We start from the raw sequence: 20,285 nt of genomic DNA, 5'->3' as shown, positions 1-20,285 counted from the left end.
CAAACCAGTCCCTTCAATTCATCTCTCCTGGCCGGAAAAAAAAAACATCTCTCCTGTGAACCCTTTTAGCTGGAGCTGCTGTAATTCCTCCAACTACCCATTTTCAGAAACCAATCACTCGCCACTTCTCGTCACCATTTCCCTCTGAGATTCAAAAGTCATGTCCATAGGGGTATCTAATGCAAGTTGACCGAACATAAGCATGACAGTTTGAGATTTGTAAGGTATATACGTGGATATGTATAGTTCGATTTTGTGATTCAACAACAACAATAATAAATAAAATAAATTGAAAAAACAATATAAGAAGTAAACAGGAAGATTGGGTAATTAATTAAGAGTGTGACAGAAGTATTTTTTTATCAGATTTTATTTTATTATGTATTAAAATGATAAGAGCAAAGGATAATTTTATATATAACATTGAAAACTGAAGAGCAAGTCAAATTTAAAAAAGTGGAGAAGCCATGCAAAACACAGGTATATATAGGAGATGATGTCCTTAGTACTTATGGGAAGAAAGACGGTTTAATTGAATTTGACTTCTCTGTCGTCTTTTTTGGTGTTGTCCCTTTAAAATGATGTCGTTTTGAAAGTTGTGTTTTCAAAACGATGTTGTTTTAAATCAAAACTACTTTATACAAATCAAACTCTCGAATGTGACTGCAAGAAAAGTATTAGGTTTTTAATATTTATTTTTTATCCTTGACATGGAAGAAAAGTAGTTTAACATTGAATAACATAATCCATTTGTACTTGGATAAAAAAATTGTACAGAGACATAATCACTTGTACACACTCATTTATACCAAAGAATAAAAGAAAAATTCAAAGGATCATATACTTAGGATATTCAATTTTTTATCTTACTTTTAACTATAATACACATCTTTCTCAGTTCTTAATTAATAAAATAAAATCAGATATATAAAAACCTACCCCTACTTAATACGTGTTTGATTTCATATTATAAAATTAATTTTAAGTATAAAATTAAATTTAGATATATTTTTATATATTTAATTTTAGATGGTAGAATCATTCAACTTCAATAACCTAATAAATCAACTTCACTTAAAGATGTAACAAGCTCCCTCAAGAATCATGAGTAACACGATAGGGAGGGAGGGAGAGAGTGATTTACTATTTAAGAAAATTGTTTTTTTATTTTATAATTTATTAGAAATGTATTTAAAATATTAATTTTAAAATTAGTGAGTGTGAGTTTATTTTAATTTAATTTTAAAGAATTTATTATTTTTAAAATATTAAATAAAAATATTTTTATTAATTTATTATTCTTAAAATAAATATTTTAATTACCAATAATAGACAATGATAACATTTATGTTTATTAATCAAATAATTCAAAATTTTGAATTTTAGTTGACTATATGAAATAAATAAGGATTCACTGCTTTTAGTGGAAATTATTCATGATCATAAAAAAATATTTTCATTTCAAAAATAACTACTCTTTAAAATTTTAATGTTTTTATTTTTTGCTTAAAGCATTGTTTGGATGTGGAACAAAATGAAAATATGCTGATTAAATTTCCTTTTTTTTTCTTTTTTCTTTTTGACTTTTTGTGAGCGATGAACTGCTTAGTGCTGAATCTACTGATTCAAATTTCAAAGTTGGCTCGATCATCAAATCAAACAAACACCTGAGAAGTTTGTGTCGTGTTACGCAACACACTCAAAGCTTGATTCTTCAGATTTCCGAATCCCGACGTAAGCTGAAAAAACACGAATTGGCTCTTATTCATATTCCTATTCAGAAAAAAACCAATTTTGGAGGAACGATGAATAGTTCATCGCCGGCTCACTCTTCGCTATCGACGACGGCGGTTGTAGGCGGTGGTGGTGGTGGCGGCGGCAGCAGCAACGCCACTGTTTCCATTGACGATTTCCATCTCCCTTGTGATCCCATCTCATCGCAAGAACGGAAAGACGAGGCCATGATAGGTGGGCTTCATTCAATTTACTTTGTTGTTATTTTCATTCAAAATTGAAACTTTGCGGTCATTTCACAATTGGCATGAATATGATATCCTATTAGTTATTAGGGTGAAATTCATCTAAGGGTCTCTTTCTGATAATTTTTTTTTAATCTTTAATTTTTATTTTATTATTTTTCAGTCTTCCTAATCTCGGGTTACTTCCTTTGTACTTATCTAGCATTGCAGTTATTGAGATTCCTGAGTTACTCTCAGTTATGGTTCACAGCTGATTGATTTTAGGGTAAAATATGTTTTCCCCGTACTTTAACTTTACTTTAACTTAGCAGTGGTGGTTTTTATCCCTTTCCTTAGACACTTATCACCATGAAGATGGAAGAAGGATGAAAACCACTGCTTTTGTAAAGTTCAAGGACCAAATTGATCGAAGTTGAAGTTTGGGGACTAAAATCAAGTTTCACCAAAAATATAGGGATTGAAAACATATTTTACCCTGATTTTATCGTTCAATATAGATTATTTGTTTTTTGTTTTTTTTCATGTTTTCCTTTGGGTTTCTTGGGTTTGGACTAAAAGTAGCCTTAAATTGTATTCTGGTTAGGATTCATATCAGAGAGGGATTTCTGGTCTGGTTTTCTATGTTGAATTCACCATGCCTTGATTTTGAAAACAATGAAGGGGAAAGGCAAATCTTTGGTTTAAGAAGAATGCAGCATCTTTCTATGTAATTTTGGATCCAAAATATAATGTATTCTGTTCTCTGTTCTTCCTGAACTTACACATGAGGCTTGGATTGTGACATTCTGCTTTCCTATTTTTCAGTTTTAAAATCAGATCTCATGGCTGCACTCGACAAGGAAGTTAAATCCTTGGTTGAAGATAACTGGAAGTTTGAAGGGCCTCGTTCGCGGATCCACCTAGTATCACATCGAGGTGGTTTGTATATCAATCACTTAATGATTTTGTTGTGATATCTTAGTTGATCCTTGCATTTAGTTAATTGAGGCTACCTAATTCAGTTGATCTTGATGCTCATATCCTTTATTTCATGGTGTTAAATATCAGTATTGCTGTGTTTTTCTTTCCCATGATATCCATGCTAGTTATGCATTTGGCATCATAAATCATAATGGAAGCCCAGTGCTCAAGGTTCCCCACTTAGTGAGGTTAGGGAGGATGTATGTGTGCAGCCTTAGGCGGAGAGGTTGTTTCCATGATTTGAACCTGTGACTTCTAAGTCACAAGGTAGCAACCTTACTGTTGTGCCTAGGCTTGCCCTAGGCATGATATGAAGAAAATGTATATTCTCTAAATCCTAAATCACTTATAATCGTCAACTCAATGATTTTTCACAACCCTCCTGATTTTTAGCATATGTTTATATGCTGTAACCTATTCCTTCACTTTTGATTAATGTGTGAACAAACAGAACTCAACTGAGTGCCTTTGGCTTTACCAACTAATATATTTATTATATGGTCTAGTAATGAATTCTTGGTACATGGTTGAAATCTGGTTTGGTCAAGCTGCAATGGATTATAGATGATTGTCTACATGTGCTGTGATATTTACTTAAAACTCATCTGTTTTGTTCTTTACACCAATAAAAAAAAAATCTGTGTATTATTAGATATAAGTGTGATAAAAATGTGATAAAAACTTTTGATGGGAAGCTGATAAGAACTGTCATGACTCATGAGTACTCACTAGTCATGTATTATTAGATATAAGTGTAATTTTTTTTATCGGTCAATGTTAGTTGTTAGTTTTTGTTAGTGGGAGATATTCAAACACACGACCTCTCCCTCCTCTCTTCTCCTTTCACTATCAAGTCAGCCTTATAACCCCTAGAATAGATATAAGTGTAATAATAACGAGCAGTTATGGATAGAAGTTAGGACTTAGGAAAGTAAAGTATTATTAGCATATGTGATAGAAAATAGCTTGTCCTGCCATAGTTGACCAGTATTTGTTCTGTATTAGAATTTGAAGCTCCCTTGATGCAGTTATTCATAGAAAATAACTGATGGCAGTTATGTGTTAGGGTATAGTTGATAGTAGGGTGTGTAATTAAGAAAAGGGTATTGTTATTTGTAGTTTGTGGACAGAGAGTATTCTCTCAACTCTCAAGAGACTTTTATCTCTAGAACAACAATTGTATTGCTGTATTATGTGATTTCTGTGTTTTGAATTATATTTTATTAGTTTATGTTATCAATTGGTGTTTCGAATTATATTATATTATATTAGTTTATGTTTATCTCTAGAAAAATAATTGGTTTGCATGTTTACAATAACATTTCATTTTCACTATGCCCTGCCTTTTTTCTATTTGCTGATTTCTTTGACATAAGTAGAATGATATGCAGTGAAGTGCGGTTATTTTTATGGTCCTCACGTCATGGTTTGTCTGGTTGAGCACCAGTTTCCTTTTCCTATATTAGATAGGAAGCGAATGCATCCCTTTTTCACATTTTTGTTGGAGTCTTGAGACACTTAGGCTTTGTTTCTGCTGAACATTCTGCTGCAGGTGGTCATCTCTATAGGCCAACAGAAATTTCTAAGAATTGGAATTTGACTCCACCAAAATAGTTGGAACACTCACCTTGTAACACTGTGCCTCTATTATAAAGTGATTATGGTTGTGATCTGCAGATAAGAACTGCTATGCCAATTTCTTTCCCCCGTGGTAGAAAACACAGCTGTTAGTTGTTACTCTACATCTTCAGGTGACATGACATGTAGTTCTGTAAGGGCATGAAGATTGCAAATGAAGGTTCTTTCTATGCAAGATTGTTAGTCACATTTTCTGCTAGTCTTTCTAACTGGGTCGAGAAGCTGGTGTTTTTAACATTTATGTGGTATTATTGCTCTTATTTCGAGGGATCAATGATTAATTGCCGTTGATTGTTCGTAAAACTATCTATCTATACAGAGGGATTAAATTACATCGTTATACCTAAAGAGCTATTACATCATATGTATAAAAGTAAACTTCACTTAAAACTTTGAGAGTCGTTAGATCAAAATTTTAACTTTACAATAACGGCTCATCTAATTCAATTATATCATCTTCATTTCAACAACTTTGACTCATGACTCATCAAATCGAAACTTGAACTTTACAATAGACTTAATATTTTTTGAAGATAATTATGTTCAATTAAAAATGTAATTAATTTTTTTTAATCAACTTTAATTTAATTATATTTATTATGATACTAAATATTTTTAAAAATAATAAATTTATTTATTTACATATATTTTAAATAATATTAAATACAAATGATACTAAGTACACATTTAAAAATTTATAATTTAGCCAAATTTGTGCATTACATAAGTCTAAAATCTAATTTTAATGTATAAGGCAAGATATTGGGTTGAAAGAAGAGAAAAGATTAACATTATTAACATTGCTACACAAACAAAACAAAAATTTGTGAACGAATGTTACTATTTGATCCGGAAATCGATTATATTGGGAGACCAATTTACTTAAAGTAACATTCGTTCATTCAAACAAAAAAAAATAGGACGAAAATTTGTGATGAAGAAAATTTCCATCCCAAAAATAATTAGGATGAAATTTGGGACAAAATTATGTGATATTTTTTTATTTTTAAAACCATTTATTAGTTCCGAACAGAATTTGTACTCCATGACAATTCAGAGATGGAATAATAATTCCTGTTTCAATTTTTGGATAGAGTTTGTTTTTCGTCCCTTGTTTTGTGACAAAATTTATCTTTCCTCTCAATCTCGTGATAATCTTTCGTCTCCATGAAAACATGTAATCCGTCCCAATATTTTTCATCGCAAGTTAATAATAAACTTAGAAAGATTTTATTTATTTAGATATAATTTATAATAAAAATATAAAAAATAGTAAATTCTCTTACTCTTTATGTACAATTAATCTAGACATACACATTATAAAACTTAGTGTAAGTTTGGTAATTATTTATTTTTATAAGAAAATATTTTTGAAGACTAAGTAATAAAAAAAGAAATATAATTAATGACATAATTTTACTCTCTTAACTTTACATTCAATGTATATTTAGATTAATTTAATTACTGCATAAAAACTTAAAACAAAGATATATATATATATATATATATATATATATATATTTAAACCCTATTGTACTCTACAAATTAAAAAAACATAAATTAACTATAAAGAATTCTCATATTAATATTAATCACAGTAATTATTAATTAGAGATGGTAAAATCACACCGATGAAGAAGGTGTGAAAGAAAGAGAAGTGAAAGTTTTGATCGGTTTCTCTTTGTGAATTTTGCGTCAGGAAAATGTTGAAGTTCTTGTCGAGAGTGAAAATCGAGTTCAACGCGTTGAACCCGCGAATGGCGTCGTGTATGGAGTTTCTGGCGCAATGCAACTCGCGGAAGGCGAAGGAGTGGAACTCGGCGTGCGAAGTGGAGGTGAAGCGCGTGCGCCGCCAGAGATAACGATGACGTTGGTTAACGGCGTAGAGGAAGTGTTCGACGCGACGGCGACGGCATCATAAGTTGCAGTGGAGAATATTTGGGATTTGTGAGTTGCGCTATAAGGCAATGTTAGGAGCAGAGGGGAGGGGAAGAAAACTACACTACCTGGTTTCGAGGACCAAGACCTCCTTACAAACTAATTTTCTAAATTCTTCTCTTTCTGCCTTATTCATTGATTCTTAGAGCTTTTATACACAATTGCATGTCTATATTCCCACTACGATAACCGCTACAATAACCAATACAATAACCGCTATAATAACCACCACAATAACCGCTATAATAACCACTACAATAACCACACCCCCACTACAATAACCGCTACTAGAATGATAACTACCCCTATGACAGGTTTCCATGGCAGGGCATCTTCTTCCTAACATTCCCTAGCCCATCAAAAACACCTTGTCCTCAAGGTGTTGGGTGTAGAAAACAGAACCTGGATCCCAAATGAAAATGGGTGTAAGAATTAGTGCCTGAAGATGATTGTGGAGACAGAGCCCTTTGGCAGCGACGAGAATGACGAAGATGAGGAGGAGGAAGGGGTGGTTGAGATTTGTGTCCTTGACTGTGGCAGCACACACAATAGAAAGGGAGAAGTGGATGTCAGAGGGAAGGATGCCACGACTAGAGGACTTTGTGTGGGACCGATGACTGGCGACCAGGAGGGATTCGAAGGAGAGTGTGTGGTGCTTGTTAACGGGAAGGTGGGAAGTTGCCATGGGAAGGGGAGGCAACGTGGTTTCTGCTGTTGGTGGAGGCGGCGTGGTTTCTGCTGTTGGCGGTGGCTTAGCAGAGGAAGAAGTTGGGTTGATTGTCTTGGGAAGCAAAGGCGGCATGGGTGGTGACTTCGCAGAGGCAGAAGATGGAGAGGGTTGTTTAGGTACCATGGTATTCAATATCCGAATAATGACATCAAGTTTGGAAGTAATGGAAGTTTGGTCTGCAGCAATGGAAGTTTGAATTGCAGCGAGTTTAGCCATGACGGCCTCGAGACGATCCACACAGGCGATGGAAAGTTCGGTGTCCGCCATTGAAGAGTGGCAGGTCAGACCAATTGTTAGGAGCAGAGGGGAGGGGAAGAAAACTACACTACTTGGTTTCGAGGACCAAGACCTCCTTACAAACTAATTTTCTAAATTCTTCTCTTTCTGCCTTATTCATTGATTCTTAGAGCTTTTATACACAATTACATGTCTATATTCCCACTACAATAACCGCTATAATAACCACCACAATAACCACTATAATAACCACTACAATAACCGCACCCCCACTACAATAACCGTTACTAGAATGATAACTACCCCTATAACAAGTTTCCATGGCAGAGCATCTTCTTCCTAACCGGCAATGTGTGGGTGATACAATGGACTTAATTCTTACTATGCTTTGTAGTAATTGTGTTGCAGAATGCCACGTGCTTGATTATGAACTTTGGCTTATAAGAGTGATGACAAGTGTTTAGTGATCAATCCGAAATGGATGGATAGGTGAGGTTTTTGTGGTGATATCAGAGCTTAACGCTTCATGGTTGTGGTAATTGTTGTTTTATTTATTATCCTTTTTTTTTTTAACAATATACTTGAATTCAGTTAATATCCATATTTAGGTACGTAAAATCTCAAATTTCATGGTTGTCGTTAAACATGCTCATCTACAACCCTGCGGTGTTTGTTATAGTGAGGATGAATCTGGTAATCATCTACACCTAACAATAGCATTTGTATAGGTTAGAGACATTTAATTAAAAGGAAATGATGGTGCCATGGTGGAGAATGGAGATGCCTATAATCAAGTGTTAAGCATCCAAAGCAGTGACACAACCCGAAATGATATAACAAGTCAGGATCCATTAATCAGATTTTTCGGATCACAATCCTTACATTAAGGCAAAACCATGAGTTTTCACTCAACTTTAACACATTTTGAAGAAAAAAAAACATAAGTTGTACATTAATTTTTTATGTAGGTAATTAAATTTTCACTCAGTTCATAATACACGATGGGTTAAGATTTATTAAAAATTGTAAAATCAAGATTGAAATAAAAAAGTGAGAGTTATAAAATTGTGATATTTAATAAATTTTTATCAAAGAATGTATTTAAAATAGTATATGCTGACATATTTCTCTTGTGAGTTTTTAGTAATTACATGTTTTTTTTTTTTGTAAAAATGATAAAAAAAAGTGTATATGTAACATAGCTTAAATTAAAAATATCATTAAACACATAAAATTAAAGTGAAATTGTTCTAGTAAGGATAAACGATTATTCTATATATATTGTCTCAATTATAATACTAGAACTCATTTGATAGCCTGGATAAATAATATAAGAGTTAAACTACTCTATTTTTTTTATTACATCATAAATTTAATTTATATATGCTATTAATGTAAAAAAAATATACAAGCATTTAATAAAAATTCACTCTGCATCATCTTATTTAAAAGTTGACTTGATGGTTGAAGGTGAGAAGAAGATCGAGGTCATGAATTTGAAAATTTCTTCCAATAACAAAAATTAAGAATTATTTATTATTTTAAAAAAATATTTTTCATTAAGCAGTGGATGAATTTCTCTTAACAATACATTGATTACACATTTTTTGTTACTTTCATCCAATCACAAATAAATGGTATGATAAAGTTTATAATATTTACCTTATTTATACCAACAATAACTTTTTATTGGATGAAAATTTATTAATAGTTATGCATTAGTGTAAAAAAATTATATTATTAGCCAATAAAAAATTATTTCGGTGAAAATAAAAAAACTTATCATATGTTAATTTGTAAATCACGATATAAAACTTCTTTATACATCACCGTCGATGCCTAAATTATTTACTCAAGGAATACCAATAATAATTTTGGATTAGGAGATAATATAAAAAACTTTTACTGTATAAACCGATTAAACTCTATATGGAATTGGACAACTTTTCTTACTGTAATCAATCTTAACAGTCCACCTAGTCCTTGTGAAAAATGTGCATAGAATTCTTCATACACTAGATCTCTTTCTTGAAAAGAATCTTGCGTAATCGTAATGGAAACTGAATTAGAAAAGAGAAAGTCTGAAAGATTCTAATAGGAAAAAAGTGTGAGAAATATATTTAAAAAATGTTTAAAAAATAAACATTTACGATTCCTTTTAAACAATTAACTCATTTTTTTTATACATAATTAACTCCTTTTTCTAAATAGTCTTTTATAGTTTTCCTTTATTATCATCATTTATATCTTATTTAACCTTACAAATAAATCCTTTATTATTTTTGTCTACGTATATTTAAAATCATATTTGCCTCTAACATTAAATATCTCATGAAAATATCTTAGTGTTTACACACTTTTTTCCTTAATTAGTTAAAGCATCTCAATACATTGCTAATTTCATCCTTCCCCTCATTTGAATATTTTATGGATTGAATAAAATGAAAAAGAATGGAACCAAATTACTATACTACTGTTTGAATATTTTATTGCGTATAAGAATTTTTCATTTCATTATTCAAGAAAACAGAATGATAAGGAGATTGGTTGACAAACAATAAAATAGTTCTATCATAAAGGGGGTAAGAGAATTGGATAAAAAGAAATGGAATAAATTCCATTCTGTTATAAACAATTCCAACAATGGTGCCTAATATCAGTCAATTTCATTTCCTTCTATTTTACCATAAGTTGAAACATAACCTCGGAAAGGATAAAATAAAATTGACCAAGAAACAAAAAGGCCTCTGCAGCTTTACATCGTATCACTGCAGTCCATTGTTGCCGCCCTTGTTCAGAAAGCAAATCTTCTAATGTGCATTTTTCAGACGCCTTGAGCAATCGTTACCAACACTGTCCAACATGTTCTCCTTTTCCCATTTCCCCCCTCACCAAGGAAACCTGAAAACAGAAATCTAATTCACATATAACTCAACTTGACAGATTGCCCATAACATTGGAAGAACTGATCATGTAATCACAAACACTTCCCGAGGATGCCATCACAAGACCACAAGTTCACAACTTGTTTTCAAAATAAAGTCAAGAAAAATCAATGTAAATGCACATGAGAAAGTTGGATTGCTCTTCGTACGCACAACAAACTAAAGCCATTGAAGACCAAATGAAAAGCATTGTCTTTTTCAGTGATCAAGTGGGAGTGTAATTATATATCAGTCGTGTATTGTTTGGGTCAGGGATTACCTAGGACAATAAGAAAGATTAATATGAATATCATGGTCTTTTTGCATTGGAAGAAAGAAGACCCATCTGCTCAGTAAGGTGATCCATATGTCGAGTATTGTTCCATCCATTTTCCGTTGGCTGGACCTCATTCCCTTTGGATACTTCGGCCACATTGGTATCAATATCCTCTGGAACTGAAGTTTGCAAAATTTCATCCCAAATAGGATTGGCTAACAAATCATCAATGTCTGCATCGGGTGAAATACCTTCAAAATCAATGGGAAATGACCCCCCAGCCCCCAATGAAGGATCCATATATCCCTCATCTGTCTCAGTTGCCATATAATTTTCTTCAGGAATATCAAGAATATTTCCTGCAACCATCTCTGTTATTGAAGGAAGATCAGGGATCATTACATCTGCTCGAGAAACAGGGATAGAAGGTGGATCATGTGCTCCATCATTCATAACTTTTTCAGAAGCTACTGCTTGTGATACTGATAAAATTTCAGGTTTAACGATTGAGGGGACATGCCCTTGAGTCCCAGTTGCAGCTTGAATATGTGAAGACTGCACCGAAGCTGGAGAGACCTCTTTAAGAGTTACTCCAGAAGTCCAGCCTGAAGAGCTGCTACTGTCCATTCCACTGGAAGATGATGAAGCATCACCAATCATGTAGTTATCAGAATTTTTATTTAAAGATTCTACACGAGAAGTATCCCATTTCATGACCTGCCTAAGCATTTCTTTTGCTGCTTCATTCATCATAGGTTGATATTTAATAATTTGTCCATCTGGAGCAGCAGCATGCTCTGTTTCAGCCATACCTTCCTGTTTAAGCCGACGCTTTTTGTTGACTTCAGTTATGCGCCTATTGCTGTCATTTTGCTGTTGTACAAACTGAGCAAAGAAGCCAGGGCTCTGGACAGCTTTTGCAAGGAATGACATCATTTGCTGCTGTCGTTGCTCCATTCCCTGAAGGCGCTGAACCATTGTTTGCATCTGGTTATCAGTGGTCTGTTGCTGCTGCCTCAACCTCACAAGCTCTTGCATGAGCACATTCTTATCTCTTTTAAGCCTCTCAACCTCTTCCTCAAGCCCAAACTTCCCAACTTCTACACATGCCCCTACCGATGAACTCTGTCCATGTGGTTGCTGAGGCTGTTGATGGTTTTGGCCATGGGCAGGTTTTCGTCTTGTTATACTCCTAAGCAAGTGCTTTTGACCCCTCAAAAAACCCTCATTTGCAAATTCCCAGCGATCTGGATCAACCTTCCTGAAACCCTGTATAATGATAATGAATTGACGATGTTAGAAAGGAAGAGAAAAAAAAGACAGGGCATATGAAAAGGCACACAGCTTGAGTTGTTATATAAAACACAGAAACACTAAAGTATGCATAGATAATAAACTAAAAAGTAGGTAGGAGATGATAAGGAATGTGCAACAATATAGCAGAAGGGCGCAACAAGGTCTGGCTACGGAAAAAAATCTAACTCCGGTCATGGTCAAGTGGATTTGCTCCACAAGAGCAACTGGAACCAACCTCGCAATGAAAGCTGTAATGTTAAGCACTCAGTCTCAACTCTCAACCAAGATTCAATGAGGGGACAATCTAGGATGCAGATGTTTTACCAATCCCACAAAGGATATATACCGGTTTAACAACCATGGAGTGTACAGCTTATTTACTCAGGCAAACTAGTTACTTAAAAAAAAAATCCCATATCCACCAATTAGGCTGGGGACAGTCTGAAGCACACATTTGTGCTTCGTAGGAAACCAGGAATACAACAGCCCCATACTATCCAAAAGACACAGCCCTACTACCACCATGACAATTGATCAATATCACAACAGAGTTGCAAAGTTTAGACAATCTTCCTAAATGCAATCAATTATCAAGCAGTGCTGCCTCATTGTTTACGAACCCTAATCCTTATCTCATCTTTATCAGTCTTCCTATAAAAATTGAAAAAACATGTATAACACTCATTATAGGAAGTGTCTATGCAGAACACAAACGCGCTCTCTCACAACAAAGGGCACGTAATTGTATAAAAAAATAACAGCAAACCAGCGTACGATATCATAACATCTTGACCGTGAGAATCTTCTTGTAGACCCCCAAATCCTCTTCACAACAATTTGTTAGGTATATACTTCACAGGTCACACAACACATGAAATCTGATATATACAATGCATCAATAAACTAGTAATCAAACAACTGATTCACCTAGTTACTGAGACACAACGTAGGATGATGACAATATATCGAAACTCAAAATTCACAAGCTGCCACTATTTTCATACACAGAAACAAATCCACGAATCTCATCCCACCATAAGACTCCTCCATATATCATACCAACAACAAATAGTTAGAAAGATTATGTTTTTGAATCATACTTACACTTACACACATAACAACATCATCAAAATCAAACACCTATCGTTAACATAGTGGAGTGAAGAAAAAGAAAAGAAAAGAAAAAAACATACGTAAGTGTTTAACTGTCTAACGAAGCTGGAGAAGTTGTTGTGTTTGAAGTATTTGGGCAAAAGGTCTCTGGCGAACTCGGGTGGGTCCCACACGATGAAGCTGTTGTTCGTTGCGCTCCACGACACGATCGCGTCGGTGGAAGGGTCCTCCACCATGTCGTAGGTCTTGCTCAGAAACGGCGGCGGCGCGTTCGCGTTCGGAATCGGCGCCGCCGGAGTGGACCCGCCGCCTTCCATATCAAGAAATTAAATTTAAGTGGAAAAGAAAAGAAAGAAAGAGTAATTAGGGAATGCGTGGCAATGTTGGGAAAAGGGAAACCCTAATTTGTTGGAGAAGAAAGGGGAATGGATTGAATCAAGGTTGTGGTCACCCTCTTTGGGGTTGCGCCTTGCTCGAATTACCTATTTAGCATCCTCCCAAAAACATACACCTTTGGAAATTTTTCATCCTACACAAATAAAATAATGGACTGTTGTCACGTAAACTAGAAAGAGATATATTATTAATTATAAGTAGGAAGAGATTATAACAATGGGGTCTCAATAATTTCAAGAATAATTTTTAAAAAAGTAAACAGAATGTTCATAAATTTAATATTATTAATTAAAGTACTTAAGTATAAAATGTTGGCGGAGAAGTGTAAGATACGATTTATTTAATAAAAAAATTATATTTGATTTCTTTTCTTTTTTTTTAATGCCTTAGGGGCTAAAACACCCTAAGAAAAACAATTTTATTAATAATCATGAGGAAATAAAACATCAAACAAATCTCTCATAACAAGACAGTGCAATAAGGAAAAAAGGATCTTATACATAAAATTAAATTTTCGTCAGAAACTGATTGGTGTTTAAGATTAATATATATTTGGTAAAAAAAAATAATATATACAAACTACGGATATTTGATTACTATGAATAAAAAATATATATTACTAATTAAGGAGTATTTAGTAAATGTAAAATATTATTTAGTCTAAAACACCCTTATTTAATATTAAGATTTAACGTGATTGTTATTTATTGAGGTCTTTTCAATAAGTTGTAAGTGATTTTTTTTTCAAAAAGATGAAATCTACTTATTTTAATAAGAGTATATGAAAATAATAATTAGTGAGACTTCAAATTTATAAAAGATATTGTGGAATAAAAAAAGGGGGTGAAAACATGAACAGTTTTAAAAGTTGAAACTAAATGAATACTAAATAAACGAAGTATTGATTTTCTTAAACTAAATGCATTTACTATTTCTTTTAAGAATAATTTTAAATACTCAAATAATATATTCTTAATCATTTTTTGTATTTATTAAGGGTTTATTTGGGATGTTGTTAATTTTTTGTTTTAAATGGAAATTTCAAAATAAAATGAGTTTGACAAAAATTGGGTGATTATTAGTTATCGGCTAAATCAGCCGCTAGCCGATGCCAATAGACCAACTCCTTGGGCTAATTATTTTTAGTGCCAACAGGAAGAAAAGGAAAAAACATTTATAAATAGTAATTTTGTAGAACAATGACATCAGATTCAGCAAATAATCTCCTTCCCCCGACCACATCAACCTTAGTTCTTTCCCCGAAATCCATCTGCACCTGTGATGTTGGCAATACATTTAGCAGAATTCAGAATAAAAGTAATCATATTCTGGAACAGACGCAAATCATGCAAAAGAACTTTTACAAAAGCCAAATACCTGAAATGTACTTATGGTTCTGATGCATCAATTACTTTGTTGCAGCGGTAACAGAAGTATTGTTCACAATTACCACATTTCATTTTGTTACAACCTTCAGTTCGAGAAATTGCCATGTCACATTAAGGGCACAGCTTGGAATCACGATGAATTTCTTTCGTACTGAGCATTTCTTCGATCTTTTCATGTTCCCTTCGCTTTTGATCTTCCTTTAGTTGAGACGATTTTTGACAGTCCTATAATAAGGACAAAAATCAGAAAACTGGGGGCATTTTTTTGGTTAAATAATTACAGCCAAACATCAAGAAAAAGGATAAGAATAGAATAGATTGGTTAAAAACAAAAAGGATAATAGAATAGAAAGACGTGTCAAAATACATGCCTTTTGAACATCCTAAGCAATAGTAACTAGCAACAGACTAGACTCACATCAAGACAATGAAACGACCAAGAAACTACAACACAAAGTGCTAGCGATTCCCAACTATCAACAGTTAGTTACAGTGGAGCATTAATACATAGTTAGAACAATTAATTAGTTAGAGAGGTTGGAAGGATAACGTCTTAGCTTAAATAAGAGGATGTAGGTGTACGTTGAGGGTAGTGGCATTTTGCTGGTCATACATAATGCTATAGAGGGGGAAAAAAGAAGCAAGTTATCTGGCAGGCTGGTCCATAGGATATCATTTTTTCTTAACAAAATGAAGAAAGTGAAGTTTGTTATAGAATCTAACCAGAGAAATAGCTCTTGCATTCTTGTCCTTGGGATGAAATCAATGCAAGCAGGAAAATGAGACCCAATTAGCCCAATGACATCTTTAAGTAGAGAATGAAATCTCCAGCTTTTTTTGTCTAGTGTTTATCATCCTCTTTCCTGTTGTATTATCAGTATCATCTTTAAGCAGACAAAAGCCAAAATCATTTGGTCACTAACTTTTGAAATACACCAATGAACAGATTTTCATAGTGTAGCAGCATTACGTTGCAGTGACTATTAAGCATTAGGTACGGCTTTAGACAAAAAAGATACCGAGTATTCTGGTCCCAAGGCCATGGTGATGCATGCTGAAAGATGATCTCCCAATGTGAGAGATGAAGCTTGCTTTCTAATAGAATAATATAATTATTACTTGAATAACCACTCTTTAAATGCTGAAGACGTCTTCAAGAATATTTTATGGACATCAAGGCACAGCCTTCTCCTCAAGCACCAGGCTAAGAACCCAGATGCAGATAATGGCTGCAATCATGCTTGTGTAAGTTGTGTTAAGTGTTCCATATAGGTTTACATCAAGTCAACCGTATCTAGCACTGCAACCAAAGTATCAATCTATTAAGAACCATGTTCTAAAGTTGCTCGGCAAAAGTTGAGGCTTCGAGGTACAAAGAAAATGCAAACTTTGTTGCTCCTTTCAAGGAAGTATGATTTGTTTCTTGTAACAATCACCGAATCAACACACATGGGAGTATGGGACCACAATCGGAATGCAGCAAGAGTGTGAAGAAGTGCTTCTTTATATTAAGTACACAAGGCAAAACAAGAAAAACACTGCAAAATGGGCTAGCTTTTCTCCAATAGTGCAAGAGTTTAAGAAATCAAAAGCATACAACCCAGAAGTCATTTCAACCTGAACCTTAACTTCTTTTTTTTAGAGTATCCCTAATTAATAATTATCCATCACCTTGACTTTATAAAATTATTTGATTTATTTCACATTCACCTTAATATTCAATCTAAAAATGCTGACGATTATAATAATAGATTAATATAACTAATATTTTTAATACTTTCAATACTAAAATCATCATTACTATCAATTCTATAAAAAAACTTCGTACCCCATTGTTCAGAGGCTCTTCGCTATGCGAAGGTATGGGGGAGGGATGTTGTACGCAGCCTTACCCTTGCATATGCAAAGAGGCCGTTTCCGGATTCGAACCCATGACCAACAAGTCACCAAGACACAACTTTACCGCTGCACCAGGGCTCGCCCTCATTACTATCAATTCTATAACTCCATTTTTTTTATCGCTAAATATTAGTTATTAGTATTGTTAGTTTTTATTAGCGGGGGGATTCGAACCCGTGACCTCTCCCCCCTTCCTTCTCCCTTCACTACTAAACCAACCTTATATCTCCTAGTTCTATAACTCCATAACAAAAAAAAACATTTCATCATTCCATCACAGCCACCATCTACTGAATATTTCAATTTGATGATATAAAGTGGGTCCACTTAGAATTGCAACAGGTAAAGATATTTGGTAATTCACAAAAATTTAAACAAGCACAGGAACCAGCAAGGGACAAAAAAATTTGTTTACCAGGGAAACTTTTACACTAAATGAAAAGTCACACATGAATGCTAAATGAGTCACACATGTAATTATTCTTGAAAACTTCATTCAATAAAGGTGAAGGATGAGTAGGATTCAAGTGCATTTTTAAACTGGTAGCACCTGCTCTGTTTTGAAAATGTTATGCACACTATTTTTCCATAAACAAAAATCTAATGTTGTGGCTATATATGTGAATTTTCATATGCATAAAATAATCATGTGTAGTATTACTCATCTCATTTTATTGACTTAAGAAATTGACTGTCCAAATATTACTCATCTCATCTCATTGTAACAGATTCTTCTTGCACAGACCATGGATGAGGGAGGTGTAGCTAACAATGGATGGTTTTATCTGGGAGTGTTCCATTTCCTCCATCAATCAAGACATTTCATTACATCCCCTTTCCTGCAGAAGGCATTAATTAAGATGCTGTCGCTATAAACATCTGGCAATATCCCAGAGCTCTTCATTTCTTCCAAAACTTGCAAAGCCTCAAACACTTCACCTCTTTTACAAAATCCATAAATTACATCATTAAAAGAATGGGTATTGAGAGGCTGGTTATTATAGTGCAAGTTGCGAATTAACATCAGAGCAGCCTCAACATTACCAACTTTACAAAGTCCATGAATATAAGTACTATATATGACAACAGTTGGCTTTTCCCCACTCCGATATATTTTCCCCAGAATCACAGCAGCCTGTCTAATACCTGCATCACACCCAACATCACTACAACAAAAATTCATCATGATTGTATAGGTGTAGATATTTGGCAACGGGCTGCGGTCCTTCAATTCCCTGAAAACCCATCTCACAAACTCCACTCTATTCGCCTCAACCAAGCATTTCAGCAAGAATTGCAAGTCCTATTATCAGGCTCAAGCCCAACATGCTTAGCATTCACAAACGCATCAAGAGCATTTTCCAGCATAGAGTTGGATGCAAACACTCTTATGAGCACATCAAACACAACATCGGATCTTTCCACATGCTGGGGTGAATCCAGCAAAGCTGAAAACAATTCAATGTATCATATTTAGCCTCATTACAGAAGCCAACAATATCTCTAAGCAAAGCCCACACTTCCAAACGCATCCCCGCCAAAGCAAACGCGTGAATGATGATCCTAAAGCAATTGATTGAATGAGAAAACCCATGACTCTCAACCCAACTCTCAAACCTTCTCTTGCAACACTCCAACTCAGTGATTTGAACACCCTAGACACTAAAGGAAACAACTCCCTCCTTGTTGCGGGAACATGGGGTGCAGGCCTATTAATCACAAAATTGGTGTAATGAGATTTTGAACTTTCATCAAACACGTTGTCTTCCAACATCAATGCAGAAGAAGTAGAGGAATAGAACCTGAACAAGCATTGGCGTTGGAAGTGCACTTGGTGACGGAGCAAAACACATCCAAGAAAGCATATTAACGACATGAAGATACACCCATCAATACCCAATTCGAATAACTAAACCAACACAAAGCAATGAAGAGGGTGCGTAACCAAGCATTTAAAAAAGATAGAAAAACGAAGACCCACGACGGCGAGTTGAACAAAAAAAAAAGGGTTTCCTTAAAACAAACAAAAAAACATGTTTTGTTTCCTAAGATTGAAGTGCTATCCTTTACTGTCATTTAAAACTATAGTTTTCACCATTTTTAAAATTAAATTTTATCATTAAATATTAATACAGCTATGCATTATTATTTTAATGGAACAAGAGAGCCCCGCCAGGTTACTGCTGCAGTTTTATTACACCTTGTTCTGTTTGAATTTTTTGCAACGAATATCTCTGGTTTAAACCTACGGCAGTTTATATTAAGAGGATTTACTTTTGCTGAATTATATTAAGAGGATATTAACATTTAACAAGCTTTTAAGATGCTCCGAAAAAAAAAATAGATGTGAGTCTTTTATTTTTATAATGAGTGAAAGTTTTAATTTTAGAATGAAGTTTTTGAGAGTGAGTTCTTTTGTTCATATATTGAAAAAAAAAATCTTTAGAATATTATCAGATTACATTTTGTCTAAGAGCGTTTTATTGAAAAAAGAATCAATTTTTGAGTCAAAATTTATCCATGTTATTGTATATATGGTAATTACTTTCTTTAAGAATTGACCTACAGTTTTCATTACACTTATATGATAATTATTTTTTAGGTCTTTAGTTCCACTCCATATATTGAAAGAAAAAAAAAACTTAAATATCCGTGAGTGCTTTATTTTTTTTTAAAAAAATTGAGTTAGTTTTTATGCATACTATTGTGTAGTACATACTAATTGTTCTGTTTTCTTTATGAACTAACATCCTTTTATTTTCACAAGTGTAAAATTTTAATAGTAAAAAATAAGAAAATTTGCATAAAATAATAACCCAAAATGTGGTATTAAAAGAAGAGTATTTTATTTCGATAGGTATATTAGAATGAGATAGAATATATGAAATTTATATTATGTTTGATGTGTTTTAAAATAGAATAAAGTTGCACATAAAATTAAAAATAGTATATTTAATTTATTAAAAATTTTGAATAAAAAGTAAGGATAAAAAAAGAAATAATTTTGGAGTTTAATAGACGTACTGTGCATTATCAAGATAAAAAAATTACACTGTGAACTAATTAAAATTATTTCTTAGTATAAGTTTTAAGGTAATAACTATAAAAATCATTATGTGTAAAAAGTGCTTACACTATCATTACATATATACTATTATTTATTTTAAAGTTGATTTACATATATACTATTATTTATTTTAAAGTTGATAGATTGATAGTTATACTATCAATCAATTAAAAATCACTTTAGATATCACTTTCTCATACATGCAAATCTATAACTTGATTATTATATAAAAAAAACTTTTAGATTATCAATTTGTTGTAATTGAATTTATAAAACAAATCATTTGATTACATTATATTTTCACTTCGGATTTAATTGTTGAATGCTACTCTACTAGCTTGAAGTACATATAGCACAATCATGCTGGACTTTTGTAAATCACGGGTGATCATGATCCTTTTTTTTCATTCACAAGAGGTTCAACTCAAAATCTCTCTTGGTGA

General features: G+C 33.3%; 2 protein-coding genes and 1 long non-coding RNA gene across 4 annotated transcripts; 1 reads left to right on the top strand and 2 right to left on the bottom strand.

Moving 5' to 3' along the window:
* The first annotated feature begins 1,556 nt into the window (after positions 1–1,556).
* On the top strand, positions 1,557–4,909 carry LOC114366926 (protein SAMBA-like). The gene is made up of 3 exons (XM_028323964.1): positions 1,557–1,968; positions 2,784–2,894; positions 4,492–4,909. The coding sequence occupies exons 1-3, from the start codon at positions 1,806–1,808 to the stop codon at positions 4,551–4,553; spliced, it is 336 nt and encodes a 111-aa protein (XP_028179765.1). The 5' UTR covers positions 1,557–1,805; the 3' UTR covers positions 4,554–4,909.
* A 5,067-nt stretch (positions 4,910–9,976) lies between these two features.
* LOC114368964 (heat shock factor protein HSF8-like) lies at positions 9,977–13,654 on the bottom strand. Of its 2 annotated transcripts, XM_028326264.1 has the most exons (3): positions 13,173–13,653; positions 10,687–11,952; positions 9,977–10,383 (listed from the first exon to the last, which is right to left on the bottom strand). In XM_028326264.1, the coding sequence occupies exons 1-2, from the start codon at positions 13,407–13,409 to the stop codon at positions 10,717–10,719; spliced, it is 1,473 nt and encodes a 490-aa protein (XP_028182065.1). In that variant the 5' UTR covers positions 13,410–13,653; the 3' UTR covers positions 9,977–10,383; positions 10,687–10,716. The 2 variants fall into 2 exon arrangements, with proteins under 2 accessions (XP_028182065.1, XP_028182066.1); XM_028326265.1 differs by having other exon boundaries at positions 9,977–11,952; positions 13,173–13,654.
* Positions 13,655–14,544: 890 nt separating this feature from the next.
* On the bottom strand, positions 14,545–16,748 carry LOC114368963. The gene is made up of 3 exons (XR_003657457.1): positions 15,600–16,748; positions 14,866–15,101; positions 14,545–14,764 (listed from the first exon to the last, which is right to left on the bottom strand). It is a non-coding gene; the product is annotated as an uncharacterized LOC114368963 (long non-coding RNA).
* Between the last annotated feature and the right edge of the window lie 3,537 nt (positions 16,749–20,285).

This window comes from Glycine soja, chromosome 9, assembly GCF_004193775.1.
Source record: "Glycine soja cultivar W05 chromosome 9, ASM419377v2, whole genome shotgun sequence".
Taxonomy (NCBI): domain Eukaryota; kingdom Viridiplantae; phylum Streptophyta; class Magnoliopsida; order Fabales; family Fabaceae; genus Glycine; species Glycine soja.
Note: the sequence above shows the minus strand (reverse complement) of the source record. Positions and strands in the feature narration are given on the sequence as shown.